At 62.1% G+C, this 26,541-nt stretch overlaps 1 protein-coding gene across 5 annotated transcripts in view; it reads right to left on the bottom strand.

Annotated features, from left to right (window-relative positions):
- Nucleotides 1-844: 844 nt before the first annotated feature.
- Nucleotides 845-26,541, bottom strand: part of LRP1 (LDL receptor related protein 1) — an 80,819-nt gene continuing 55,122 nt past the window's right edge. For 2 of the 5 annotated variants that reach the window (XM_086870182.1, XM_086870184.1), the window contains exons 42-89: nt 26,006-26,195; nt 25,425-25,629; nt 24,696-24,888; nt 23,677-23,802; nt 23,473-23,598; nt 22,543-22,662; nt 21,846-21,959; nt 21,317-21,466; nt 20,938-21,075; nt 20,355-20,471; nt 20,036-20,164; nt 19,696-19,818; nt 18,945-19,085; nt 18,681-18,868; nt 18,006-18,189; nt 17,737-17,822; nt 17,365-17,484; nt 16,636-16,823; nt 16,022-16,227; nt 15,654-15,842; nt 15,342-15,490; nt 14,298-14,391; nt 13,921-14,037; nt 13,711-13,830; nt 13,142-13,264; nt 12,313-12,438; nt 11,168-11,284; nt 9,378-9,484; nt 9,153-9,285; nt 8,511-8,630; nt 7,839-7,961; nt 7,481-7,624; nt 7,269-7,403; nt 6,972-7,091; nt 6,274-6,545; nt 6,009-6,187; nt 5,685-5,791; nt 5,367-5,483; nt 5,108-5,284; nt 4,601-4,741; nt 4,254-4,427; nt 4,012-4,173; nt 3,234-3,408; nt 2,813-2,917; nt 2,584-2,648; nt 2,356-2,443; nt 2,128-2,272; nt 845-1,095 (exon numbers count right to left, since the gene is read on the bottom strand). In XM_086870182.1, coding sequence (XP_086726308.1) covers nt 958-1,095; nt 2,128-2,272; nt 2,356-2,443; nt 2,584-2,648; nt 2,813-2,917; nt 3,234-3,408; nt 4,012-4,173; nt 4,254-4,427; nt 4,601-4,741; nt 5,108-5,284; nt 5,367-5,483; nt 5,685-5,791; nt 6,009-6,187; nt 6,274-6,545; nt 6,972-7,091; nt 7,269-7,403; nt 7,481-7,624; nt 7,839-7,961; nt 8,511-8,630; nt 9,153-9,285; nt 9,378-9,484; nt 11,168-11,284; nt 12,313-12,438; nt 13,142-13,264; nt 13,711-13,830; nt 13,921-14,037; nt 14,298-14,391; nt 15,342-15,490; nt 15,654-15,842; nt 16,022-16,227; nt 16,636-16,823; nt 17,365-17,484; nt 17,737-17,822; nt 18,006-18,189; nt 18,681-18,868; nt 18,945-19,085; nt 19,696-19,818; nt 20,036-20,164; nt 20,355-20,471; nt 20,938-21,075; nt 21,317-21,466; nt 21,846-21,959; nt 22,543-22,662; nt 23,473-23,598; nt 23,677-23,802; nt 24,696-24,888; nt 25,425-25,629; nt 26,006-26,195 — 6,806 coding nt within the window. In that variant the 3' untranslated portion in view covers nt 845-957. The remainder of the gene's footprint in view (nt 1,096-2,127; nt 2,273-2,355; nt 2,444-2,583; nt 2,649-2,812; nt 2,918-3,233; nt 3,409-4,011; nt 4,174-4,253; nt 4,428-4,600; nt 4,742-5,107; nt 5,285-5,366; nt 5,484-5,684; nt 5,792-6,008; nt 6,188-6,273; nt 6,546-6,971; nt 7,092-7,268; nt 7,404-7,480; nt 7,625-7,838; nt 7,962-8,510; nt 8,631-9,152; nt 9,286-9,377; nt 9,485-11,167; nt 11,285-12,312; nt 12,439-13,141; nt 13,265-13,710; nt 13,831-13,920; nt 14,038-14,297; nt 14,392-15,341; nt 15,491-15,653; nt 15,843-16,021; nt 16,228-16,635; nt 16,824-17,364; nt 17,485-17,736; nt 17,823-18,005; nt 18,190-18,680; nt 18,869-18,944; nt 19,086-19,695; nt 19,819-20,035; nt 20,165-20,354; nt 20,472-20,937; nt 21,076-21,316; nt 21,467-21,845; nt 21,960-22,542; nt 22,663-23,472; nt 23,599-23,676; nt 23,803-24,695; nt 24,889-25,424; nt 25,630-26,005; nt 26,196-26,541) is intronic. The other 3 variants (XR_015281260.1, XR_015281261.1, XM_086870183.1) reach the window with 3 other exon arrangements.

The following is a 26,541-nucleotide window of genomic DNA, read 5'->3' as shown; positions in this document are numbered from 1 at the left end:
TTTAGTTGTAAAGTAATCCAGCAAAAATTATTAAAACATTTCCCCCCAATAAAAGGATGGGGTCCCCCCCCGCCCCCCCACATGCGTTTATTTATTTCTACTATAAAAGCTAGGTCATTTCCAGGTTTTTTTTTGTGTTTGGGGTTGGGGTTTTTTTGTGTTTTTTTTTCTTTTTCCTGTTAAAAAATGTGCATGTTGGAGAGCGGGCAAGGGGCAGGTGAGGCCGGAGCAGGGGGGGGCTGAGGGGCTGGGGACCCCCCCGCACCGCAGTGGGGCTGGGGGCTTCGTCCTGGCCCCTGTAACAGTCGGGCAGGGAATGGGGGAAAGGGAGGAGGGGGGAGGGAGGGGAAAATGGGAGGAGGGAAGGCAGGGAGGGAGGGAGAGGGAGAATAGGGGGGGAAAAAGGGGGGAGGGAGGGGAATGGGGAGCTGGGGGGGACTGGGGGGGCCAAGCTGCAGGAGAAGGGGGAAGCCGGGGAGCAGCAGATTTAGGCGGGGGGAAGGAAAGGGGGTCCCTGGGGAGGGGAGCTGCTGCAGCTGGGGAGGGTTGGGAGCATGTGGGACCCCACTCTGCCTCCCCCCGCCCTGTGCCCCCCGCAGCAGTGACCCCCACGGCTCCCACCACCCCCAGCCCCGATGTTCACCCCGGGACCACCTCACACCGGCCTGTCCTGGGGGCAGGAGGGGGGGAGAAGGGAGGAGAGGGGCAGGGAGGGAAAGGGAAGGGACGGGGGAGAGGGGGGGCCCAATGTAAAGAGATTTAAAATAAACCAAAGCCGGGTCTGGCAATGAAGACGCCGAGGCCTGGGACCGGGGAATATACAGGTAATAATACTGCTCACATAGAAAAGTAATAATCCTTCATTTGTACATTTATACAGCGGCTCGTGGCACCCCCCCGGCCCCTGCGGCGGGGGCTGTGCCGGGCCCGGGCACCGCAGCCCCTCTCCCCATGCCCCTATGCCAGGGGATCTGCCAGGTCATCGTCCCCCCGCGCCAGCAGCTCCCGCTTCTCGTCCGTGCTGGCCAGGGAGTTGCGGCTGTTGTGGGCGCCCATGTACAGCGTGGCATAAACCGGGTTGGTGAAGTTGGTGGGCTGCAGAGAGGGGGGAGCAGGTGGGAGGGGGCACGGGCATCGCCCCTGCCCAGAACTGCCGTCCCCAGGGGTGGTCCCAGCCCTGGGGTGACGCAGTGAGAGCCCCCACCCGCCGTGACCATGGGGACACGGGACAGCCCCACTGCCCTGCCTGCAGCCCCCAAAGCTTTTGTGACCCCTCAGAGCCCCCCAGCTCCAAAACCTTTGTGACCCCTCAGAGCCCCCCAGCCCCAAAACCTTTGTGACCCCTCAGAATCCCCAGCCCCAAAACCTTTGTCACCCTTCAGAGCCCCCCAGCCCCAAAACCTTCATGACCTCTCAGAGCCCCCCAGCCCCAAAACCTTTGTCACCCTTCAGAGCCCCCCAGCTCCAAAGTCTTCGTGACCCCTCAGAATCCCCAGCCCCAAAACCTTTGTGACCCCTCAGAATCCCCAGCCCCAAAGCCTCAGTCACCCTTTGGAGCCCCCCCCAGCCCCAAAGCCTTTGTCACCCCTCAGAGCCCCCCAGCCTCAAAGACTTTGCAATCCCTCAGACACCTCCAAGCCCTGAAGCCTTCGCAGCTCCTTGGAGTATCCCCATTTCTCCCACCCCAAAGTCTTTGTGAGCCTTTGGAGCCTCCCTCGGAGCATCCCCAGCTCCAAAGCCTTTGTGATCCCTCAGAGCCCCCTCATCCCCAAAACCTCTGAGACCACTCAGAGCACCTCCAGCCCCAAAGCCTTCGTGAACCTTCAGAGTTTCCACCAGTCCCAAAGCCTCTCTCACCCCTCAGTGTTCCCCCAGTCCCGAAATGTTTGCAAACCTTTGGAGCCCACTCAGCCCCAAGGGCTTTGTGATCCCTCAAAGCCTTTGCAACCTCTCAGAGCTCCCAGCCCTGAAGCCTTTGAGACCCTCAGAGCCCCATCAGCAGCAGAGCCTATTCAGCCCCTCAGAGCCTCCCCAGGACCGCTGCACAGCGAGCCCTGACAGCCTCAGCAAATTCCCCCCTGCACCTCCCACTTCGGGCAGGACCCTGCAGAGCCCACAGCCCCTCACCTTGTCAGGGTCCAGGGCAAAGTCGGCGTCCAGCAGCTCCCCCACGTCGTCATCGGGCTCGCCCTCGTACATTTTGTAGGTTGGGTTCCCGATCTCCACGTTCATGGATCCGTTCGTCATCCGCTGGTGCTGGAAGCCCTTGGCTCTGAGGAGGGGGAGGCAGAGGTTCAGTGACACCCCCCAGCCGTCCCCCCACAGCTCCCGTCCCCTCCATCGCACCGGACTCACCCTTTAATTCTCCACTTGTACCAGACAAAAGCCACCACGGTGAGGAGGATGAGGAGCAGCAGGATGGGGATGACGATGGAGGCTGTTCCTGCGGGAGGAAGGCATGGGAACAGTCAGGGGCAGCCTGGGCTGTACTGAACGGGGTTCAGGAGTCTCACGGGGACAGCCCTGGATCACCAACAACCCCCCAGGGTGGAAGGGGGGGGTCACAGGCTGCCCCCCACTTACGGCTGCTCTGCTGCTCGCCCACGATGAAATCCTCGCAGCGCGTGCCCGTCATCCCCGAGGGACACCTGGGAGCGCAGGGAGAGCACCGGGATTAGCGGGGCAGGGCCATGCAGGGAGGGAGGGAGAGCTGTGGGGTCAGGGTGGGGTGGGGCACACAGATCGAGGTGTGTCAGTGATGTCTCGGGGGGCACACAGCCCTCCTGTCCCCCCCAGCCCCCTCCTCTCTTACAGGCACTCGGGCAGCTGTGTCTTGTCGCTGATGGAGCAGGTCCCGCCGTGCAGGCAGTAATTGTCACACGTCAGGCAGCTCGGTGCTATCTTCCCATCAGGGCAGCTGTGAGGCACAGAGGATCAGCCCCATGGGTACCCCCTAATGCCCTGTGCCCCCCCAGCTGTTCTGTGCTCCCCCCAGCCCCTCGGGACTCGGCTCTTGGCTCATCCCACCCACACAGCTCATGGCTGGGACACCAGGATGGGCTCTGGGGAGACACTGAGACACCTCCACCTCCTCCCAGGACCAGCAGGTCCCCTGGGTTTATCTGCCCTGAATTACCAACCCAGCTGTGGTGATCCTGCCACAGGGGGACAGGTTTTCCCTGGGCTCCTACCACCCCTTTTCCTCCCTCCAGCTCGACATTCCCAGCACCTACATGCAGGAGACCTCCCCGCTCTGCTTGTTGATGCTGCACTTGCCCTCCTGGCACCGGGAGCATTTGTTCTCCTGGCACTGGGCACCCTCGAATTGAGGGGGGCAGCGGCACTGCTTGGCACCGCTGGCTGTCATCTGGCACACGCCATCGTTCTCACAATAGTCAAAGCACTGCCCTGTGGGGGACAAGGGAGTCAGGGTCTGACCTCAGCTGCCCCTCCAGATGCCCCAGGGAGCACCAGCCAGCCCCACCCAGCATCCCACCAAAGAGGGGGACCTGGAAATCCAATCCTACGGGTGCTGTTTGCAGGGATTCCCCCAAAAGAGGGAGACATGGGGAGCACAACCCTTGATCCTGTCCCCAGGGATTCCCACACAGCATCCCCCAAAAGAGGCTTGGGAGCCCAACCCTCTGGCACTGTCCCCAGAGGTCACCCCCAAGGCATCTCCAGGTGAGGGACACCCACCTTTCTGACACCCTGCTGCTGTCCCCAGACATCCCCAGGTGACACCCACCCTCCCAATGTCCCCATTGCTGTCCCCAGACATCCTGAGGTGAGGGACAGCCACCCTCCCAACGTCCCCATTGCTGTCCCCAGACATCCCCAGGTGACACCCACCCTCCCAATGTCCCCATTGCTGTCCCCAGACATCCTGAGGTGAGGGACAGCCACCCTCCCAGCACCCCCACTGCTGCCCCCAGACACCCTGAGGTGACACCCAGCCTCCCACCACCCCCGTTGCTGTCCCCACCCCGTGGCGCGGCGGGCGGCACTCACGGTACTGGCAGCGGTCCCCGATGAAGGTGGGCAGGCAGCGGCAGCTGGGCTGGTTGCCCTGGTTGACGGTGCAGCTGCCGTTGTGCTGGCAGTAGTCCATGCACACCTGCTGGTTGCACCGGGGCCCGGTGAAGCCGGTGGGGCAGCGGCAGGTCGGCATTCCTAGGGAGAAATCAATCCCGTTAGCTCTGTGCTCACTTGTCTGTCTGTCTGTCCGTCCGTCACCGACCCCCCCGGCTCACCTGAGGGGGAGGCGGCGCAGGTGCCCCCGTTCTGGCAGTAGTCCCAGCACTGGTCGATCTGGCACTTGTCGCCATTGTAGCGCGGCTGGCAGCGGCACTTGGCCTGCTTGCGGGCGTTGAGGAAGCAGCTGCCGCCGTTCAGGCACACCAGGTCGCACGTGTCGGTGGTGGGCACTGCGAGGGAGGCGTGGAGGGGATGGAAGTGAGCGGGGCCGCGCTGGCAGCGCCCGACCTCCCTCCTCATCCTCATCCTCATCCTCATCCTCATCCTCATCCTCATCCTCATCCCCATCCCCATCCTCATCCTCATCCTCATCCTCATCCTCTCCTCCTCCAGTGTCACCTACCGACAGGGGAGACGGTGGGCGAGGGAATGACCACGCAGGTGCCGTTGTCCAGGCGTTTGCCGTTGGGGCAGGTGCACACGGGGCCGCTGGGGCTGAGCAGGCAGAGCCACTCACACTTCTTGCGGTCACAGGGGTTGGTCACTGCGGGAGGGGAGGGCACAGGTGGTGAGGACAGCAGGGAGGGGACAGAGGGGTGGTGACAGCACGGTGACCCCCAGCCCTTCTTACTCCACAGCACCTCTAGGACATCCCTCTCCACAGCCCTGTGCTGTCCCTCCCGTGCCCTGAGGTCACCAGTGCAGCTGGACTCCCCCAACCCACCTCAGCAACCCCCTGCCCTGCCCACCCAGACACCCCCACTCCAGGCAGGGAGTTGGGGCTCTGAGCCCCCAATTCCTCAGCTCTGCCAACGCCCCCCTCACCCTCTAGCACCTCATGTCAGGTATCGGTCCCTGGCACCTCCCCACCACCCCAGGAGCAGGGTGGGGGTCCCGGGCCCCCACACACCCTCTGGCTGCTTGTACTGGTGGTAGAGCACGACGTCGGTGGCGTGGTTGAGGCCGGACGTCAGGTTGGTGACAGGCTTGTGCCCGAACTTGTGGATCTTGAAGATGCGGTTGTTGATGTAGGTGACGCCGTAGATGTAGTCCTCAAAGATGTCGATGCTGAACGGGTGGCTCAGCCCTGGGGATGCCAGAAGGGGACATGTGGAGGCAGGGATTTGGGGTGGGTCCGAGGCCAGGGACCCCCACGGGGCACCCCTTACCCTTCTTGTTGTCGATGGCCACGACGGGGTCGGTGCCGTTGAGCCGGATGCTGCCGATGACAGAGAGCTTGGCGTCGGCCCAGTACAGCCTCTCGTTGTGGTAATCCACGGCCAGGCCTGAGGGGACACAGCCTCCAGTGAGCCCCCAGTCCACCCCAAGCCCCTCCTGACCAACTGACCCACAGAGCAGCCCCCCACCACCCCATGACCCTTCTGCCGTGGGGCTCCGAGCCCCCAGAACAACCCTCCCCAACACAAATGGTTGAACACATCCCCATGGTGGCTTTTGTCCCCTCTCCTGTCACCCGTCTCTGTCACCTGTTGGCCACTGGATGTTGTCCTGCACCAGGGTCTCCCGCAGCGTCCCATCCATGGCAGCCGTCTCGATCTTGGGGTGATTGCCCCAGTCTGACCAGTACATCGTTCTGTGAGGACACAGGCAGATCATTCCTGGGGAACAGCCCAGTGACCAGGGAGGAGAAACCCTCCCACCCTGTCCCCACGGCATCCTGGAGTCAGCAGCTAACTCTGGAGCAACTCGAGAAGACAGAGAGTGACACTGGGACACATGGGGGGGCTTCTGGTGAGGGGAGTGTGCTGAGGGCTACCCAGAGGGATGGGACGAAGGCTCAAGTCCCTCACCCCCGCAGTGGATCAACCACGATGGCGTGGGGCTCATCGATCATCCCCGAAATCAGCGTCTTGCGGTTCTCGCCCTTCATCTGCGCCACCTCGATGACGTCCCGCCCCGAGTCCGTCCAGTAGATGTTCCCAGCCACCCAATCGATGGCGATTCCCCGCGGCATCTTCAGCCCTGAGATCTGTGTGGGGCAGAGAGGGGACAGGTGAGGGGGGAGGAAACCGTCAGCCCGTACCCGTCGCTCCCGCCCCGGCAGAACTCGCTCACGTTCAGGTGGGTGACGCCGCCGTCGATCTGGCGCCGGTTGCGGTTGGAGGCGGTGGAGGCGGAGGAGGAGGCGGGCAGCTCCCGGTACGAGATCCGGCCCGTGTGCCAGTTGGTCCAGTAGATCTTGTTGCCCTTGACGTAGATGTCCATGGCGTCGATGCGCACATTCTCATCGCCCTGGAAGGCTGGCTCGTAGGCTGAGTTGGGGTTGAAGGGGTACATGCTCCTGATCTTGTTGTCGTCAGCAATGTAGAGGATCTGGTGCTCGGAGCCTGCAGAGGATGAGGAGGAGGAGGAGAGGTTGGCATGGGCTGGACTTGGAACAGGGGCTCAGCCAGGAGTGGGGACACAGCCGGGAATGGGGGCTCAGCCAGGAGTGGGGACACAGCCGGGAATGGGGGCTCAGCTGGGAACAGGGGCTCAGCCAGGAGTGGGGACTCAGCCAGGAGTGGGGACTCAGCCAGGAGTGGGGACACAACCGAGAATGGGGGCTCAGCCCAGCTCCCTGGTGGGACAGGGACAGGGTCACTGGGAGCTCGTCATCCCCTTGGGGCTCACTCTGCCTGGGATGGGCAGACCAATGGCAGAGCTACAGGGGGTTAGAGGGAAGAACAGAGGATTCCCAGGGGAGCTCTGGGGTGCACGGGGGGTCCTGGGTACACACACAAAACCTGTGTGGGTCCCTGTTCCCTCCTGACCTTCCGCCTTGCACATGTTGTCCGTCTTCATGAAGTTCTTGCTGCAGCTGCAGACGTGGGAGCCCTTGGTGTTGTTGCAGAGCTGGGAGCAGGTCCCGAAGCGCAGGCACTCGTTGATGTCTGGGCAGCAGGAGATGGGATCAGGGGGAGACCCAGAGGGTGCCCCCACAGACCCAACTCTGCCCCAAGGACACCATTCCTGCCATCCCAGCCCCACCCCAGCTGTGAAATCCCATCTCACTGTGCCAAACCCAACAAGCCCAGTCCTGAGCCCTCTCCAGCAGCAGCGGGAAGTACCTTGGCAAAAATTCTTGTCTGGAACCTTCTGGAAGCCTCTGCGGCAGGTGCAGTATGAGGCTGACCGGGACTGGACGCACTGGGCCTCATCCCCACACATGGTGGTGTTGGTCATGCAGTCGTATGACTTGTGCTCTGCGGTGGGACGCGCCGTCACACGAGTGTCACAGCGAGTCCCCCGGCCCCCGCCGGGCCCCCGGCTCCCCACCCACCGTGGGAGCAGGATTCCTCATCGGAGCCGTCTCCGCAGTCATCGAAGAAGTTGCAGCGGAGGTTGGCGCTGATGCACTTCTTGTTCCCACACAGGAACTCGTTCTTGTCCTGGCTGCAGCTCTTGGGCTTGGCTGTGGGTGACTCTGCGGGTGAGGGGCACCAGCTGTGACCCCCCACATCATCCCCATGGGACCCTCTGGGAGCAGGCAGGGACTTGGGACTGCGTCCACACCCTGATTTTGGGAGGGAAGGCTGGGCAAAGCCAACCCCAACACCTGGGCTCTGGGGGGACCATCCCGAGGGCCACCCGCAGGCTCCCCCGGGCTCAGGGCTGTGCCCACGGGCAGCCCCACTCACCGCAGTCCTTCTCATCCGTGTTATCTCCACAGTTGTCGATGCCGTCGCACTGTCGACCGATCCACAGACACACCCGGTCGTTCTTGCAGCGGAACGGTCTGTTGGGGGGACACTGGAATTTCACTGCACCAGCAAACAGAAACAAACGGTGACGGTGAAAGGAGACGCCGGAGCCAGGCTGTCACACATGTCACGAGCTGCTGCTCGGCCTCTGCCCGCTCTCCGGGGAGGGCTGTCCCACGCGGGCGAGCGGGCTCCGGAGGCTGAAGCAAAGAGACTGAAGCAAAGACAATCGCCCGGCTGCTGTGAGCCCTCTCCTCACCCAGCCCCGGCCCCCCCAGCCCCCTCCCCACTGCCAGCCCCTCGCCCCGCTCAGCCTCTCTGAAACTCCTTTCCCTCAATCGGAGCCATCTCCAGCCCCTCGGCCCCTCCGGTCCCCCCAGACCCTCTGGTCCCCCCCAGACCCTCCAGTCCCCCCCAGACCCTCCGGTCCCCCCCAGACCCTCTGGTCCCCCCCAGGCCCTCTGGTCCCCCCAGACCCTCCGGTCCCTCCCAGACCCTCCGGTCCCCCCCAGACCCTCTGGTCCCCGCAGTGGTGCCCGAGCTCCGGGACTGCCCCCCCATCCTGGGGTGTGGGAGGGCTCGGGGCAGGGGCACCGCAGTGTCACTCACAGCACTCCTCGGGATTCTCGTCCGAGTTGTCCCCACAATCGTCCTCCCCATCGCACTTCCAGGCCAGGGGCTTGCACAGGGTGTTGTTGCACTGGAACTCATCCAGGGGACACGTGCGAACTGCGACAGCGCAAGAGGGGACACGTCAGCTCAGCTCGTGCTGCTCTGCTGCCAAAACCCCGGCCTGGGGCTGCCATTCCAATTTCCAGCACGGACAGGGGGTCCCCAGGGCTGGGGGGTTTTCAGGGCTCGGACACACATCCTGTGTGTGCTCCAGCATGAGGAGAGAGGGGTGGACACACGCGCAGGGGAGTGCTCCCACCCGCAGCAGGGACACAGGTGACACGAGGGTATTGACAGGGGGACACAACCAGCCCTGGGACACACAGAGCTGTGCCATCACCCCCGGGGACACAGGTGACACAAGGGCAGGGACAGGGGGACACAACCAGCCCCGGGGGACAGACAGAGCTGTGCCATTACCCCAGAGACACAGGTGACATGAGGGGACGGAGGGGGTGACACAACCAGCCCCGGGGGACAGACAGAGCTGTGCCATTACCCCCGGGGACACAGGTGACACGAGGGCAGGGACAGGGGGACACAACCAGCCCTGGGGGACAGACAGAGCTGTGCCATTACCCCCAGTGCCGCAGTTCTCCTCGTCGCTGCCGTCCATGCAGTCGGCGTCGGCGTCGCAGCGCCAGCGCATGGGGATGCAGTGCCCGTTCTTGCACTTGAACTGGTCCAGCTCGCAGCGGGGGGTGCAGTCTTTCTGCAGGGGACAGGAGAGGGACACGGTCAGCAGAGACAGGGTGGCCACAGCAGGGGAAGAGGAGGGGGCTGTGTCCCTCGCCGGTGCCGTACCTCGTCGGAGCCGTCGGCGCAGTCGTGGTCCCCGTCACATTTCCACCTGCCCGCGATGCAGCGGCCGTTGGCACACGAGAACTCGCTCTCGGAGCAGGGCCGGGGTGCTGGGGACAGAGAACACCCGGTGTGCCCTGAGCGTGGGGACAGGGGGTGGGGACAGGGGGTGGCCCTGGCCGGCAGCCGGGGGGGCACAGGTGGGCACACGGCCGGTGGCACTGGGGACAGGGGGTGCAGGCAGAGCACTGGGAGCTGCTGGAGGGGCATAGCTGGTACCACCTCCCGGACTCATCCCACCCCACTCCAGGGCTCCCAGCTCCCTGTGGGGGTTTTGGGGGGCACTGGCTGTCCCCCAGGGCGCTCGCTCTTCACAGGGCAGCACCAGCCCCACTGCTGCCCACCCCGGCTGCCCCCCAGGCAGGAGGAACTGCAGCGGTGCCTGGGCAGAGCCTCATCCCCGTCCCCCTCTCACAGGGAGTGGGGACAGAACCCGCTCACAGCTCACTGGCACAGCCAGTGCCAAATCCAGGAGGATGGCACGTAGCACAGCCGCCCACCTGGGATGGCTCTTGGGACCCTTCCCCTCCCCACGGCCCCGGGGTTTTGGGGCACAGGGACCCTCTGGTCACGGCACAGGACTGTGGAGGAACAGGGGAACGGGGGGGTCCAGGTGGAGCAGGGAGAGCCAAGGTGGGGATGGGTTTTGGAGATAAGTCCAAGCCATGCAGGGGTCCTGCAGAGCAGCAGGGTCAGACCCTCCCCGGCTGTGGCTCCGTGGAGGGAGATGCTGGTGCTGATGCTCAGAAAATCCACCTGGATTGCCCAGTCCCGACCCCTCTGCCCTCACCTAGAAATTATTGTCTTCATTGATTTTAGAGGGACTGTACATGGAATTAAAAGATTTTGGCAGGAACCTACCTCTGAGCGCCCCATAACGACAGTGTGAAAATGGAGAAAAACATAAGATGAAGTGAAATGGCACAAACTCAAAAACACGACGGGAAATCAACAGAAAAGAAAACAAAAGCTGCACCCTGAAGAGCTGTAGGATGACAGAGGGACCCAGTGGGCACTGTGGGGTAGGAGAGGGTCTGGCAGCAGACCCTGGTGCCATTCCATGGGCAGTCTGGAACCTTCTGGGTGCTGTGGGGTGGGAGAGGGTCTGGCAGCAGACCCTGGTGCCATCCCACAGGCAAGCTGAACCCCTCAGGAGGGACAGAGCTGAAGTGGAGCCCTGGGAATGGTCTTGTGCATGAGGACACTCGTGTTCCTTGGCTGCTCAGAGGGGAAGATGCTGGCACAAGAGCAGGAGCTCACAAAAAGGGCAGCACTGAACTGTGCCCCAGCTCTGGGATCAGCCTCCTCCCTATGCACTGGCCCAGGCCTGAGGTTGTGACCTGGGTCCCTCCTGACAGCTCTGTGTGTCCCCACTGCCATCCCAGGTGCCACTGGCAGGCAGGGGGGTGACACAGGGGGTGATGCTTGGTGGCAGAGAAGGATGAGGTTCCCTCGGGTGACTCTGGCCATGCTGGGCCCCCATGCTGCTGCGAGGAGTGTGCTGGGGTCACCTCTTCCCTGTCCCCCGCCACCCTTGGGGTGTCCCCCTGGCACAGCCTCCCCTCTGCAGGGCCAGGCTCTGTGTCCTCTGTCCTGGCCAGGGGACACCGTGGCTCTCCCGGCCACCAGCCTGACACTCCCTGGCAGCAGAAGAGGGGCTGGGGGGACCCAAACCTGTCCCCCTCTCCACTGCTCCACCCCGGGGACAGCAAAGGCTCGGGGGTGGCACGTACTGCAGCTCTCCTCGTCAGAGTTGTCCCCGCAGTCGTTGTCGTAGTCGCACTGCCAGCGGCCCGGCACACAGCGGTTGTTCTTGCAGCGGAACTGGTACGGCTCACACGTGCGCTCGTCTGGGAGGGACAGCAGGGGACAGGACAGGGCTCAGCACTGCCCCAAACGGGGACATGGATGGGACAGGACAGGGCTCAGCACTGCCCCAAATCAGGGGAGGGATGGGACAGGACAGGGCTCAGCACTGCCCCAAACGGGGACATGGATGGGACAGGACAAGGGTTGGCACTGCCCCAAATCAGGGGAGGGACAGGGACAGGACAGGGCTCAGCACTGCCCCAAACAGGGACATGGATGGGACAGGACAGGGACAGGGCTCAGCACTGCCCCAAATCAGGGGAGGGATGGGACAGGACAAGGGTTGGCACTGCCCCAAACGGGGACATGGATGGGACAGGACAGGGCTCAGCACTGCCCCAAACGGGGACATTGATGGGACAGGACAGGGACAGGGCTCAGCACTGCCCCAAATGGGGACATGGATGGGACAGGACAGGGACAGGGCTCAGCACTGCCCCAAATCAGGGGAGGGACAGGGACAGGTGTCAGCACTGCCTCACACAAGGGGACAGGATGGGGACAGGGACAAGGACAGGGGTCAGCACTGCCCCAAACGAGGGGAAATATGGGACAGGGACAGGTGTGAGCACTCTGCTGCATGAGGGGAGGGACAGGACAGGGACAGGAACAGTGACAGGGGCTAGTGCTGCCCTGCACAATGGTAAATATGGGATAGGGATGGGGTCAGCTCCAAATGAGGGCAGGGATGGGACAAGGACAGAGGTGAGCACTGCCCTGTATGAGAGGATGAGACAGGGACAGGTGTCAGCACTGCCCTGAGCTAGGGGAGGGACAACACAGGGACAGGGACAGGTGTCAGCACTGCTCCACACGATGGAAGGGAGGGGACCAGGACAGGGGTTAGCACTGCCCTGCACCTCTGAGCCAGCCCTGCCCACACCACTCAGAAAAGGAGCAGCTGCTCCCCTGGGGCACCCCAGAGGAGACAGCCAGTGCCAGGCCAGCGTGTCCCTCGGGGAACAGGGACACAAGATGACACCGGCTTGTCCCCACAGCCCCTGCTCACCGCATTCCTCCTTGGGCTCATCAGATCCATCCCCACAGTCGTCCTCCCCGTCACACTTCCAGCGTGCCGGGATGCACCGGCCCGAGTCCTTGCACCGGAACTCGTCCACACCACAGGTCATTTGGGCTGGAGGGGACAAAGTGACACAGGCACAGGGCAGGGATCAGCAGTGGTCAGGCACGTGGTGTTCTCTGCAGGGCTGATGAACAGCCTGGAGCTGGGTGAGATCCCCCTCCCTTCCAAGCAGCTCTCCAGGGAGAAGTCAGGGGGAGGAGGATCCCAGCAGGACAGATCCAGGCAGAGCCACCAACACCATCACCCACTGCCCACAGGGACTGAGCAGGGACCGAGGTGGAACTGAGCAGGAACTGAGCAGGAACTGAGGGACTGAGCAGGAACTGAGCAGGAACTGAGGGACTGAGCAGGAACTGAGCAGGAACTGAGCAGGAACTGAGGAGGGGCCGAGGAACTGAGGTAGAACTGAGCAGGAACTGAGGAGGGACTGAGCAGGAACTGAGGAACTGAGAAGGGACTGAGCAGGAACTGAGCAGCAACTGTGCAAGAACTGAGCAAGAACTGAGGAGGGGCTGAGGTAGAACTGAGCAAGAACTGAGCAAGAACTGAGGAGGGGCCGAGGTAGAACTGAGCAGGAACTGAGGGACTGAGCAGGGACTGAGCAAGAACTGAGGAGGGGCCGAGGTAGAACTGAGCAGGAACTGAGCAGACACAAAGCAGGGACCAAGAAGGGGCTGAGCAGGGACCTTCCACCCCCCCAGCACACAGAGGTGCCCGGTGTGGCCAGAAGCCCCTCCGCACACAGATCCCTTACTGCAGTTGGCAGGTTCATCGGAGCCGTCCACGCAGTCGTTGTCACGGTCACAGACCCAGACACGGGGGATGCAGCGCTTGGTGATGGCACACTGGAACTGGTTGGGGGCACAGGTCACCTCCGCTGCAGGGGGGAAAAGGGGTGTCAGGAAAGGCAGCAGGGCAGGCAGGGGCCAGCCACCCCTTTCCCCAAAAAACAGCCGTGGGGTTGAGAGGTGTGTGGGTGCTCCAGGGATCACAAGGGGTGGTGTGCTCAGTGGAGGAGACAGAGCACAGCCATAAAATGGTCACAGAAGACTCCAAGCTATGGGGCGACAGGACAGAGGCCACCAGACCCCTCAGCTGGGCAACAGGCTCAGCCCAAATCCAGCTCAAGGGATTTAAGGATTTCATTTCCTCTAGGAAACAGCAGCGTCTGTAGGGGCGATGGGGACAAAGGTTCTGCGAACACCAGGGACACGGAGAAAGCCCTGGGACAACCCAGGGAGCCAAACGCCCCAAGACACGGACCTGAGCCCCTCAGCCTGGCCCACACTTGCTCCCACCTGACACCCTGAGCCCCCCACTCACGACAGTCCTTCTCGTCCTCGCCGTCCCCGCAGTTGTCCTGCCCGTTGCAGCGGAAGATGCCGGGGATGCAGCGGTTGGTGTTGGTGCACTTGAACTGGCTGGGCAGGCAGACGTGGATGTCTGGGGAAGAGGTGACACGGTCAGGGGGTGCCAGGCTGCAGCTCCATGCTGTGGGGGCCTGGGGGTCACGAGGGGACACAGGGAACCTACCACAGTTGGCCTCGTCGGAGTTGTCCTGGCAGTCGTTGTCGCCGTCGCAGATGAAGGCGGGGTTGGTGCAGATCCCTGTGGAGCACTGGAACTGCCCTGGCCGGCACTTGAACTCAGCTGTGGGGTGACACAGGGACACAGGTTTGCTCTGAGGAACACTTTTAGGGCAAACCTCAACCTCAAACCCCCGCTCCACCCCTCTGGGGTCCTCTGCAGGGACCCAGCAGCCAATTCTGGGCTTGCTCCATGGGACAATCCCAACGTAGGGACAGGCAGATGTGTCCCACTGTTCCCTGAACCCCGTTATTGGACTGACCCTCCCCTCCACGGGGCTGTCCCAACATCCCAGGGGTGCTGTGTCACCCCCCGGCACTCACGGCAATCCTCCGGCTCGTCCGACCGGTCCCCGCAGTCGTCCTCGGTGTCGCATTTCCACCAGAAAGGGATGCACTTGTCGTTCTTGCAGACAAACTGGTGGAGAGAGGAGCTCGTGGGGTGGTCCAGGATGGGGAGGGGGAACCCCAAAAGATTTCATCCCCGGGGGGCGCAGCCAAGGGCACTGAACCTGTGCCATCCCCTCCAGGTATCCCCAAATCCTGACCTGGAGCAAAACCTTAACCCCCACCCAGGCCCTGGGGTTTGAGGAGAGGAGCAGAAGAACATTCCAGAGCTGGAGGGTGTCTGGCTCCCCTGGATACCCCCAAACATGAAGTGCCACAGGAGGGAGGTGCTGCCTTCACCCACAGAAGACCTTGCTACATCCCAGCACCCTTGGGGAGACCACGGCCAGAGGGACACAGGCACAGGGAAATTCCAGACAGGCAGGGACAGGCGGGAACAGGTGGGAACAGGCAGGAACAGGGAGGAACAGTCAGGGACAGGCAGGGATAAGCAGGAACAGGTGGGAACAGGCAGGAACAGGTGGGAACAGGCAGGAACAGGTGGGAACAGGGAGGAATAGTCAGGAATAGGCAGGAACAGTCAGGGACAGGCAGGGACAGACAGGAACAGTCAGGAATAGGGAGGGACAGGCGAGGACAGGTGGGAACAGGCAGGAATAGGCAGGGACAGGCAGGAACAGGGAGGAATAGGCAGGAATAGGCAGGAACAGGCAGGGACAGGTGGGAACAGGGAGGAACAGTCAGGAATAGGGAGGGACAGGCGAGGACAGGTGGGAACAGTCAGGAACAGGCAGGGACAGGCAGGAACAGGTGGGGACAGGCAGGGACAGGCGGGAACAGTCAGGGATAGGCAGGGACAGGCAGGAACAGGTGGGAACAGTCAGGGACAGGCAGGGACAGGTGGGAACAGTCAGGGATAGGCAGGAACAGGCAGGGACAGGCAGGAACAAGCAGGAACAAGCAGGGACAGAGAGAGGAGGACAGGCCGGGACAGGCAGGGACAGGCCAGCAGGAGTTTACCTGGCTGGCTGTGCAGTTGGACACGCAGGTTTTGCCATCGCTGCCCAGGTAGAAGTTGGTGGGACAGGCACACTTGTGGCCCCCGCCCGGCGAGAGCAGGCACAGGTTGCTGCAGCCGCCGTTGTTGGTCTTGCAGGGATGGTTGGGAACTGGGGAGAGCAGGGTGACAACAGCCAGTCAGACCAAACTGGGGACCCTCAGGGTGGCATGGGAGCAGCAGCAAGACCCTTGTCACCCTGCTCCTGCTCCCCCTGCCCAACCTGGCTGCCCCCCATGTCCCTTTCCCTGGCGGTTCCCCCAGGCCATGCTCACCGTCGGGCTGGCGGTAGGGGTGGTAGATGTGGATGTCCATGGGCCGGTGCAAGGTGCTGATCAGCAGCGTCTTGTTGGCTCCCGTCGTCTTATGGGCCCGGTTGATGGACTTGGTCTCCCAGTCCGTCCAGTAGATGAAATCCTCGAAGAGGGTGAGCGCGAAGATGTGCGGGATGTCCTGGCTCAGCACTGCGAGGGGAGTGGGTGCTCAGCGAGGGGCTGCGCCACGTTCCCTTCCCACGAGGAAGCAGCCACTTCTCTGGGCACAGAGGAGCTGGGGACTGTCCCCGGCAGCCCTGGCTGCCACTCCAACCCCTGACCCAGAGCCCGGAGCCCCCCGAGGCACGCCGGGAGCCCGACGCGCTCACCCGTGTGCCGGTTGGAGCCGTCCAGGCTGGCGAACTCGATGTAATCCTCGCGGGCGTCGGCCCAGTAGATCCGGCTGTTGATGTAGTCGAGGGTGAGGCCGTTGGGCCACGTGATCTTGGTGTCCACGATGACGCTGCGGTTGGTGCCGTCCATGCCGATCTTCCCGATCAGAGAGTGGTCCCCCCAGTCCGTCCAGTAGAGGTAGCTGGGGATGAAACGAGAGCAGAGAGAAGCTGAGTTGGAAACCACAGGAATTTCTCCCTGTGAGGATGCTGAGGCCCTGGCACAGCGTGCCCAGAGAAGCTGGGGCTGCCGTATCCCTGGAAATGTCCAAGGTTGGACGGGGCTTGGAGCAAGCTGGGGTGGTGGAAGGTGACTGCACAGGGCAGTGGGGTGGAACAAAATGATCTTTAAGGTCCCTTCCATCCCAAACCACCCCGCGACTCTGTGATAAACCGAGGCACATGGGCACAGGGTAGGGAAAAGCATCCCGGTGTCCCAGAGGCCGAGAGGGAAAGCTTCATCCCATCTCCCGACCTCCACGACTACGGCAAGATGACCACAGCCCCCTCCCCAGCACAGAGTGGAGGGTCCCTGTCCCCCAGACTCTCACCCGTTCTGCACGTCCACCACGAGCGCGCGAGGCTCACGCAGGCCCGAGTTGACCAGCACGGTGCGGTAGGCGCCGTTGAGCTTCGACACCTCGATGGTGTCCCGGCCCTTGTCACACCAGTACAGGTTTCCTCCCACCCAGTCCACAGCCAGCCCGTCGGGGTTGCTGAGCCCCGTGCGGTGAAGGACCTGCCGGGAGGAATGAGAGGTGACAGGGCTGAGCAGAGAGAACCAAACCCTGATTTCTCAGGGGTGACAGCATCCCCCTTCCCAGGCCAGGTCTTCTTCCTCACTCCACTCTTAGGTTTAGATGAGATATTGGGAGGAAATTCCTCTCTGCAAGGGTGGGCAGGCCCTGGCACAGGGTGCCCAGAGCAGCTGTGGCTGCCCCATCCCTGGAAGTGTCCAAGGCCAGGTTGGATGGGGCTTGGAGCAAGCTGGGATAGTGGAAGGTGTCCTTGCCCGTGGCAGGGGAGTGAAACAGGATGAACATTAAGATCCCTTCTGACCCAAATCATTCCACAGCTCCATGACTCTTCCCCCAACCTTCCTTGCTCCAGGTTTCCAGGCAGCGTGGAGCCCACCCCTGCTTGTGGTGGGGCTACAAAGCATCCCACAGCAACTGGGGCTGATTCCCAAAGCCCAGTGATGACCCCAGAGCGGGGCAGCAGGTGGGTGAGGCTCAGCAGCCCAGCCCAGGCGTGCCCCAGGGGCTGCCCCACGTCCTCACCTGGACGTTGCTGCCGTTGATGTGCATGCGGCGGATCATGCTGCCCTGCGTGGTGACATCTGTCCAGTAGATCATCTGCTCCCGGTAGTCGAAATCCAGAGCCACGGCGTTGTTCAGCCCCTGGAGAGGAGGGAGGGAGAAGGGTTGCAGCAGCCTCAGCAGCTGGTGTGGGTTCTGGGAGGTTTTATAGAGCCCACAGCCCCCCTGCCTGCCCCTCGCTCAGTGACCTCCTGACATTTAGATGGATCTACCATTCCCCTGGGAAGCCCAAACTCCTCAGCTGGCAGCTCCCGTGTCCTTCAGGGCCCACTCCATCCCCAAATCCCAGCAAGATGAGGCTGGAGTCCCTCCTGCTCCCAGCTCACCCCGTACCTGCTTCAGCAGAGTGTAGTTGGAGCCGTCCAGGTTGAGCTTCCTCAGATAGTAGCGGTTGGCGAAGATGAGGAAAGGCTCTTCATCTGCATGGGGAAAGAGGGTAAAAAGTGGCAGGGGAGCACTGCTGGGATGTGGGCAGAATCCTGCAGACCTCCCAGCCCCACTCCTGAGGAGGGAGCAGCCACTTCACCCTCCAACCCCAACGCCACGAGCATCCCACGGTCACCAAGAGCATCCTGGGCTCTGCGCCCACAGCTGCCTCTCACCTGTGACAGCCTTGCAGCTGGTGGGATTGTCAGGTCTGAGCTTGTAGCCCTCAATGCAGAGGCACTTGTAGCTGCCCAGGGTGTTGATGCACTTCTGGCTGCAGGGGTAGGTGGTGGAGCACTCATCGATGTCGATGCACGTCTTCCCGTCGTCCTTCAGCCGGAACCCGGGACGGCATCTGCACTGCAGGAGCAACCCGGAGCTGTCAGACACCTCCAGGGCCCGCACGCCGGGAGGTGGCAGGTGCTGGGAGGTGACAAGTGTCACCGTGGGACACGTGCACTCAGCAAGGACAGCTGAGATGCACAAACAGTGCCTGGAGCGCCAGTGTCACATCCCTGGCCCAGCTGGCACAGGACAGACACAACCCTCACGTCTGCGGAGGAGGAAGGAGAGGGAACAGCAGGAGCTGTGCCAGGGGAGGTTTAGGCTGGATATCAGGAAAAGGTTCTTCCCCCAGAGGGTGGCCAGGCACTGTTGGTTGGCACAGCCCCAAGGCTTCCAGAGCTCCTGGAGCATTTGGACAACGCTCTCAGGCACAGGGTGGGATTGCTGCGGTCTCCTGTGCAGGGACAGGAGCTGGACTTCAACAACCATGGGAAGCCCCTTCCAACTCAGGGCATTCTGTAATTCTACAATCTCTGCAGCCAGCCCCCTACCCTGTGGCCTCCTACCTTGTACCCAATCTTGAGGTCCTCACACTCCTGGGAGCAGCCACTCAGTTTCTTGTTGAGGCACTCGTTGATGAAGCAGTTGAGCTCGTCAGAGCCGTCGGCGCAGTCGTTGTTGTTGTCGCAGAGCAGCGCCTCGGAGATGCAATTCCCATTCTTGCAGAGGAAGAAGGAGTCGTTGCATTTGTTTTCTGCAGAGAGGAGGTGGCAGTGGTCAGTGGAGGGTGGCTGGGGCTCCTCTATCCCCCCCAGGACCCCAGCAGGTACCTGGGCTGCTGCAGCGCGGGTTCTTGGGCGCCTCGTCCGAGTGGTCGTGGCAGTCGAACTCCCCATCGCATTCCCACTGCCGGTTGCTGAGGCAGCGGCCGTTCTGACAGCGGAACTCGTGGGGGCCGCAGGTGGGATACTCTGAGGGAGGGTGAGGGGCTCAGCTGGCATCCCACCTTCCTGAGCCTTCCAGAGGCACCATGGAGCCACCCAGAGAGAGAAGGCACCATGGAGCCAAACCCTCCCAAGCTGCCAGGAGTGACGGGGACACCACAGAGCAGCTGGCCTGGGACAGGACTGCTCTGCACACACATGGATCTCTGTGTGGGTTTGGATCTCTGTGGGTCTGGATCTCTGTGGGTTTGGATATCTGTAGGTTTGGATCTCTGTGGGTTTGGATCTCTGTGGGTCTGGATCTCTGTAGGTTTGGGTCTCTGTGGGTTTGGATCTCTCTGTGGGTCTGGATCTCTGTGTAGGTTTGGGTTTCTGTGGGTCTGGATCTCTGGGTTTGGATCCCTGTGTAGGTTTGGGTTTCTGTGGGTCTGGATCTCTGTGTAGGTTTGGGTTTCTGTGTCAGGACTGGGGGGCTGCTCTCCACCAACAATCCCCTTCTGCTGCCTCTCCGGGTTCCTTCTCACACACTCACACCAAACCCCTCCAGAGTGATGAAGACCCTCCCAGGGTACTGTCCCAAAGCCCAGGAGGACCCAGCATGGCTGGATCAGCCCCCCTGGGACCCACAGGCACCCACCACATTCCGGGGACTCGTCAGAGCCGTCACCGCAGTCGTCGTCGTGGTCGCAGACGAAGTGTTTGGGGATGCACTGCCGGTTCCCACACATGAACTCCCGCTCGTCACAGGTGTTGTTGTACACTGCAACGGGGCACCACCACCGTCAGCCCTGCCAGCCCCCGGCCTCTCCCAGCCCCCAGCCTCCCCCAGCCCCCCTGGCCTCCCCCAGCCCCTGGCCTCCCCCAGCCCCCCAGCCTCCCCCAGCCCCCCAGCCTCCCCCAGCCCCCAGCCTCCCCCAGCTCCCCGGCCTCCCCCAGCCCTCCTGGCCTCCCCCAGCCCCCTGGCCTCGGGCACTCACAGCAGCCGGCAGCGAGGGTCTCATCGGCCCCATCCGCGCAGTCCTTGTCCCCGTCACAGAGCCAGCGCTCCGGCACGCACACGTAGGTGCCCGGGCACTGGAAGGATCCTGAGCTGCAGGTGGTCAGCCCTGGGGAAGGGAGGAGCAGAATGGCGCCCGGTCACCCCAGTGCTGGAGGCTCTGGGGAGCCCCAGGATACAGAGCCCAGGAGAGTGGTGAGACCAGGGGTGGGAGAAGGGATGGGCAGAGGCAGGAACAGGGATGCAGAACACGGTGATGGAGCGGGCAGAGATGGGGAGAAGGGCTGGAGCAGACTCACGGCAGCGACTGTCCTCGTCAGAGCCATCCCCACAGTCATCGGCACCATCACACACCCACAGCTTGGAGATGCAGCGGTGGTTGTTGCACTCGAACTGCACAGGGTAGCAGAACTTGTCTGGGAGAGAGGGAGAGGAGGAGATGGGGGTCAGAGTGAGGTGATAAGGGGAGGAGACCCCAGCAGAGCACAGCCAGGCTGGGCCAGGCTCCAGGAGCCCAGGGGGGTGTTGGGGGTACTGCTCGTGGTCCCACAGGCCTGGTGTAGGACTCCCTGCTCCTGGACCTGGGGAAGATCCCCAGCTCCTGAGCACTGTCTGGAGCTTATTCCAGGAGGTTAGAACTAAAAATGGAACTGAAAGGAGCCATAACTGGTCCCATTATGGGTGACAGACACTTGTGCATGTGCTGAGCAAACCAGCACACGAGGACGCTTATACTGGTTACTCCCAAGAGTGTGGAGTAAAACCACGGAGGAGGAATAATTCGGGGTCTGTCCTTGGCAAATGGATGTCAGGGAGAGAAGAGGGTCCTGCCCAGCCTCCAGCACCACCCCGTGCCCTGGCCCAAATCCTGAGTGTGCCCACCCTGCCGCTCACTGCACTGGGCCTCATCTTCGCCGTTCTCGCAGTCGTCCTCCTTGTCACAGGTCCAGGTCATGGGGATGCACCTCCCACTCGGGCAGGCAAAGTAGTTGGACGGACATTTGGGCTTCCTCCCACCTACTTTGTGACGGAAACATCAGTGAGGATGAAAGCACAGCCACGTCCTGCCTGCTCCCAGCCCAGAACTGAAGAATTCTTCCCCAAAACCCCCCTGAGGTCCCACATCCCAGACCCCTGCAGCACCATCTGTGCTGGAGCCACACGGGCCGAGGACAGGAGTGCCAAACAAAGCCTCCACAGCCCAAGCAGACCCCAAAGGGGCATCCCTGCCCCCAGCCCCCCTCTGCCCTCCCGCTCTCACCGGGGCAGTTGCGCTCGTCCGAGTAATCTCCGCAGTCGTTGGCGCCGTCGCACACCCAGCTGGGCGCGTAGCACAGGGATGTGTGCTCACACTTCTGGAACGTGGTGCCCTTCACCCCCAGCTTGAAGTAGCTGCTGCAGTCGGTGGCAGCTGGGAGGAATCGCAGCAGGAGCCCCGGTGACACAGCAGGAACCACAGCAGAAGCCCCCTGGTCTGGCTCTGGCACGTGGCACCAGGCCCTCCCCTGCTGCCGGAGCCCCCCACACCCCCCACACCCCCAGATGTGCCCCCCAGGTGCCCCACACATGCCCAGAGCTGCAGGGATCCATTGGGTAGTGAGTGCTGTGCACAGGGGGGCTGCAGGGGTGGGCTGGGGCTGCCTCATCCCGGGGCTGCAGGACAGGAGCAGGACCCTCCTCTCCCCCTGATCCAGCCCAAATCCCAAAGACCCAGATCCCCGCTGCCAGCACCAAGAACAGGAGCATCTCCAGAGCTGAGGAGGGGCTGGGGGCAGCAGCTGGGCACTCACTGCAGTTCATTTCATCCGAGGCATCCTCGCAGTCGATGAACTGGTTGCAGCGGCTGGAATTCCCGATGCAGGTCCCGTCCCGGCAGCGGAACTCGGTGGCGGCACAGCTGGTTTCTGCCAGGGGGAAGAAGCCCCCACAGTCCATGAGGCAGGGTCCACACCCACCCCATGGTACCCACTGTGGATGGGCACCCACACCCCCACACTGCCCAGAGTGCTCCCAGACCCGATCCAGATGGACCCGGTGCCTCCTGGCTCACACTCTGCCTGGCAGCCTGAGCCCCTCTCCCTGGCACAACCAGACCTGGGCAGGACTCTGAGAAGCTCCCCACAGTTCCCCTGTCAGTTTGGAACCGAGCAGACCCATCCTGCAGCCCTGAGGGGGTTGTGCCTTTCCTGGGAGCCACGGGAGCCATGAGGAGCAGCGACACTGCACCCCGTGCCCTTCCTGGCTGTCAAACCACTCTCGCTGGGAAGCTCTGGGTGCTGCGTGCCCGTGCCCAGGAGTTTTTCCTCTCAGCTGTCACTCTGTGAGCTCTACAAAGCAGCACAAGCTTGACCTTGACTCTTGGTTAAGCCCTGGCTCTGCTCTGCTCCTGTCAAGCTGACGGTAAGTCCCTCCTGGAGCCGCTGTCCCTGTCCCAGGCAGCTGACGGAGCCCTGGCGGGGGCTGGCCGGGTGCCAGGCAGACACTCACTGTTACAGGGCACCTCGTCCGAGTTGTCCCCGCAGTTGTCCACGCCGTCACACCAGTAGCGACTGGCGACGCAGCGCCCGTTCATGCAGTGCAGGTACCCCTTCTTGCACTTGCGGCTGCCTGCCGGGGAGGAAGAGGAGGAAGACGAAGAGGAGGAGGTGAGTAGATGGAGGGCAAGCACCCCTGAGGGTCTCGGACCCTTGGGGACCTTTCAGCAGGGGAAGAAACCATAGAGCAGGATCTGGGAAGCTGCTCCCTCGTGCAGAAGGATGAGGGGCCGTGTCTGAGGGTGCTGCAGACCCCACTGGCTCAGCTCCAGGTGCTCTCCAGTCTGTCCCCAGCACTGGAAAAGGTCCAGAGACCTCAAAGCCTGGCTGGGTGCAGCTCTGGGAGGGCAGGAGGGACTGTAAGCACGTGAGGGATGGAAGGACACCCTGGAGTCCTGGTTCCCTTTGCTGAGCAGCCCTGGCAGTGTCCAAGGCCAGGCTGGACAGGGCTTGGAGCAACCTGGGCTAGTGGAAGGTGTCCCTGCCCATGGCAGGGTGTGAAATGAGATGAGCTTTAAGGTCCCTCCCAAGCCAAACCGTTCCATGATTCCACGAACACAGGAAAAAAGATTGATTTACTGGAGTGCCGCGAACCCTGTCTTTGACAACTTCCATCCCCTTAAGATTTTGCCTCCATCCTCTTTAAGTTTTAATGTCAAATTTGAAGAGATTCTAGGACTAATTAACGAGAGACAGACCTTGCAAGGCTGTGGGGAGGCACCTGCCTCGTGGGGTTGCCTTAAAGGGGAAGCCCCTGAGTTTGGTCCCTTCCAACCCAAAGCGTTCCATGATTCTCTGAGTGGAGCTGGCAGCTGGGGCAGGGTGTCTGGGGGTGCTGGGGTGCGTGTGTGGGTGAGCAAGGCAGCAAGAGGAGGAACCTTACTGCAGTAGGACTGCTTCTCGTCCGACTTGTCCTTGCAGTGCACGACGCCGTCGCAGGTGCGGCTGAAGTCGATGCAGTCGCCGTTCCCGCACTCAAACTCGTCCACGTTGCAGGTGGAATTCACAGCTGGAATACACAGCACAGGAATGTCAGCTCTGCCAGGCTGAGATCAGCCTCACCCCTTCCTTTCCTCACCCCCCTCACCTTTGCAGGTCAGGTCCTCCTGCAGGACCCGCTCCCCGCGGCACGAGCAGTTGACGTGGCCCTTGGGGGTGAGCAGACACAGGTCCTGGCAGCCGCCGTTGTTCACCCGGCATGGGGACAGCTCGCCTAGGACAGAGGGACAGCGGTCACACCAGGGATGGACACAGCAGCCCCTGCTCCTCGTCCTCCCTGCTGGGCCAAAAAGTAGGGATCCCTCTCCAGGCTCTCCCCATGGGGCTATGGAGGGTGTAGGGGGCTGGAGGCACCCGATCCCCCCAGATTTCACAAGGAGATGCCCTGGGAAGAGCAGGGACAGGGGAAATCCTCTCTGTCATCAGCCTGCACTGGGTTTGGAGATGGACAACTCTGGTGTGAGAGCCACGAGGGAGCAACATGCGGGGAAGGACAATGGGATGATTCCCAAAGGGCCAGGAGGGACAGGGGGGTGGATTCCCGAAGGGCCAGAACGGACAGAGAGGTGACTTTCCAAAGAGCCACGAAAGGATGGTGGGATGGGCTCCAAAGGACTGGGAAGGATGGTGGGATGGATTCCCAAAAGGCTGGGAAGGACAGTGGGATGGATTCCCAAAGTGCCAGGAAGGAAGGTGGGATGGGTTCCCAAAGGATCATGAAGGAAGGTGGGATGGGTTCCTGAAGGACCAGGAAGGAAGGTGGGATGGGTTCCCAAAGGACCATGAAGGAAGGTGGGATGGGTTCCTGAAGTGCCAGGAAGGAAGGTGGGATGGGTTCCTGAAGGACCATGATGGAAGGTGGGATGGGTTCCTGAAGGACCATGATGGAAGGTGGGATGGGTTCCAAAGGACCATGAAGGAAGGTGGGATGGGTTCCTGAAGTGCCAGGAAGGAAGGTGGGATGGGTTCCTGAAGGACCATGAAGGAAGGTGGGATGGGTTCCTGAAGGACCAGGAAGGAAGGTGGGATGAGCTCCCCTCCCCAGGCCTGCTGCCAGGGTGAGGGGCAGAGGGCAGGGACCCTGCAGTGACACCAGAGAGTCCTCACAGCTGTCGGTGTCGTTGGCCACAGCGATGATGCCCATGGGCTGCTGGGGGATGTCCACACGCAGTAGTTTCATGTCGGTGCCCACGTATTTGTTGGCGCGTTGCACGGCCCGGCGCACCCAGTCCGTCCAGAAGATGTAATCCCCGTACACGGCCAGGCCAAAGGGGTGCACAGGCTCCGACTTCAGGATCACCTGAGGGGCGCGGAATCATGGAATGTGTTGGGCTGGAAAGGATCCTCAAACTCATCCAGTTCCCACATCCCTGCCATGGGTGGGTACATCTTCCAGGCTTGCTCCAAGCCCCACCAACCTGTCCATGGACACTTCACAGAATCCCTGAGGTCGGAAAAGATCTCCAAGATCAAATCCAAGCTGTGACCAACCCCCTCTAGAGCACTCAGTGCCAGGTCCAGCAGTTCCTTGGACACCTCCAGGGATGGTGACTCCACCACCAACCTGGGCAGCCCCTTCCAATGTCTGACAACCCTTTCCATAAAGAAATTCCTTCTCCTATCCAACCTGAACCTCCTCTGCTGTAGCTTGAAGCCATGGCCTCACTTCTCAGGGACAAACTGGGAGCAGGAGGAACCCGCTGTGGGACGCAGCCCCCCCAAACACAGAGCGGGATCCTTGACCTCTCCAGCCCCAAGAACAGCTCTGCCTCCCTCTGACCACACTCCAGCCCCAGTCTGGACACTCTCCTCCCCATCTCTGAGCCTCAGACTCACATGGCGATTGGAGCCGTCGTATTCGCAGCGCTCGATCTTGTCCAGGGTGGCATCAGAGAAGTAAATCTTCTCAGCCTTGTGGTCGATGGCCAACCCGTTGGGCGTCCGTATGTCCTGGTCGATGATGATGAGGACGTTGGCGCCGGAGAGGGTGGCTCGCATGATGCTGGGGTGCTGCTCGTTCCAGTTAGTCCAGAACATCAGGCTGGGAGAGAGGGAAGGACACACGATGCCTTTGGAGCCCCAGCTCGGCCACATCCAGGCTGGCTCAGCCCATCCCTCCACGGCTGGGGGGCTTCCAGAGACTGGGGGATGTGTGGGACGTCATTCCCACGTAAAAAGAGTGGGGAGGGGGTGAATGAGGCTGCTGCAGCCAGCTGGGAAACATGGCACCCCATGGATGGGGATGGGACAGGGGGTCTGGAGCTGCTTTGGGGCGCTGAAGGATCTGTGGGGAGTGGGTTTTTCCTCCCTGGGGGTCCAATCCTCTCTGTGCTGGGATCCAGAGCTTCCTCCCCCCATGTCCACTGGGACCATGTGGATCCCTGGTGGGGCTGGCTGGAGCCTCAGTGTCCACTCACTTCTGGCACTCGTCCAGCACGAAGGCCCGGGGGTGGTCGTCCCCTGACATGGTGATCACAGTCTCCCTCTCAAAGGCCCCGACGCGGCTCTGGTCCACGGTGTGGCGGGTGATGGTGGAGGTGGTGTAGCTGGTCCAGTACAGCGTGTCCCAGCCGCGGTGGTACGCCAGCCCCTCCACAGAGCCCACGTCTGTGGGGACAGTAAAGGTCACAGCCGGCCCCTGCAAGGCTGTGCCTCACCCTGCACAGCCCTGACACTGAGGATGTTTTTGCTTTTAATTACAGCCCAAAAATCCCTCGGAGACTTTGGCTGCTGGGAAGGGACTCAGCAGGGCTGGGGGCTGTGCTCAGGGTGGGGAGCAGAGACCCCTGAGACTCTGGAGTCTTGTGGGTAGAGCTCTGTTGGAATGACCCACAAGAAGGCTGAGGGATGCACACCTACAGTGCACCAAGGACCTGAATTTGGCTCCCAAACTCCACACCAGCCAGAGATTGCTCTGGGTCCACAGCAGCAGCACTGGGAAGGGAAAGGTTTC

The sequence above is a fragment of the Cyanistes caeruleus genome, chromosome 32, assembly GCF_971803275.1.
Source record: "Cyanistes caeruleus chromosome 32, bCyaCae1.hap1.1, whole genome shotgun sequence".
Taxonomy (NCBI): Eukaryota; Metazoa; Chordata; class Aves; order Passeriformes; family Paridae; genus Cyanistes; species Cyanistes caeruleus.
Note: the sequence above shows the minus strand (reverse complement) of the source record. Positions and strands in the feature narration are given on the sequence as shown.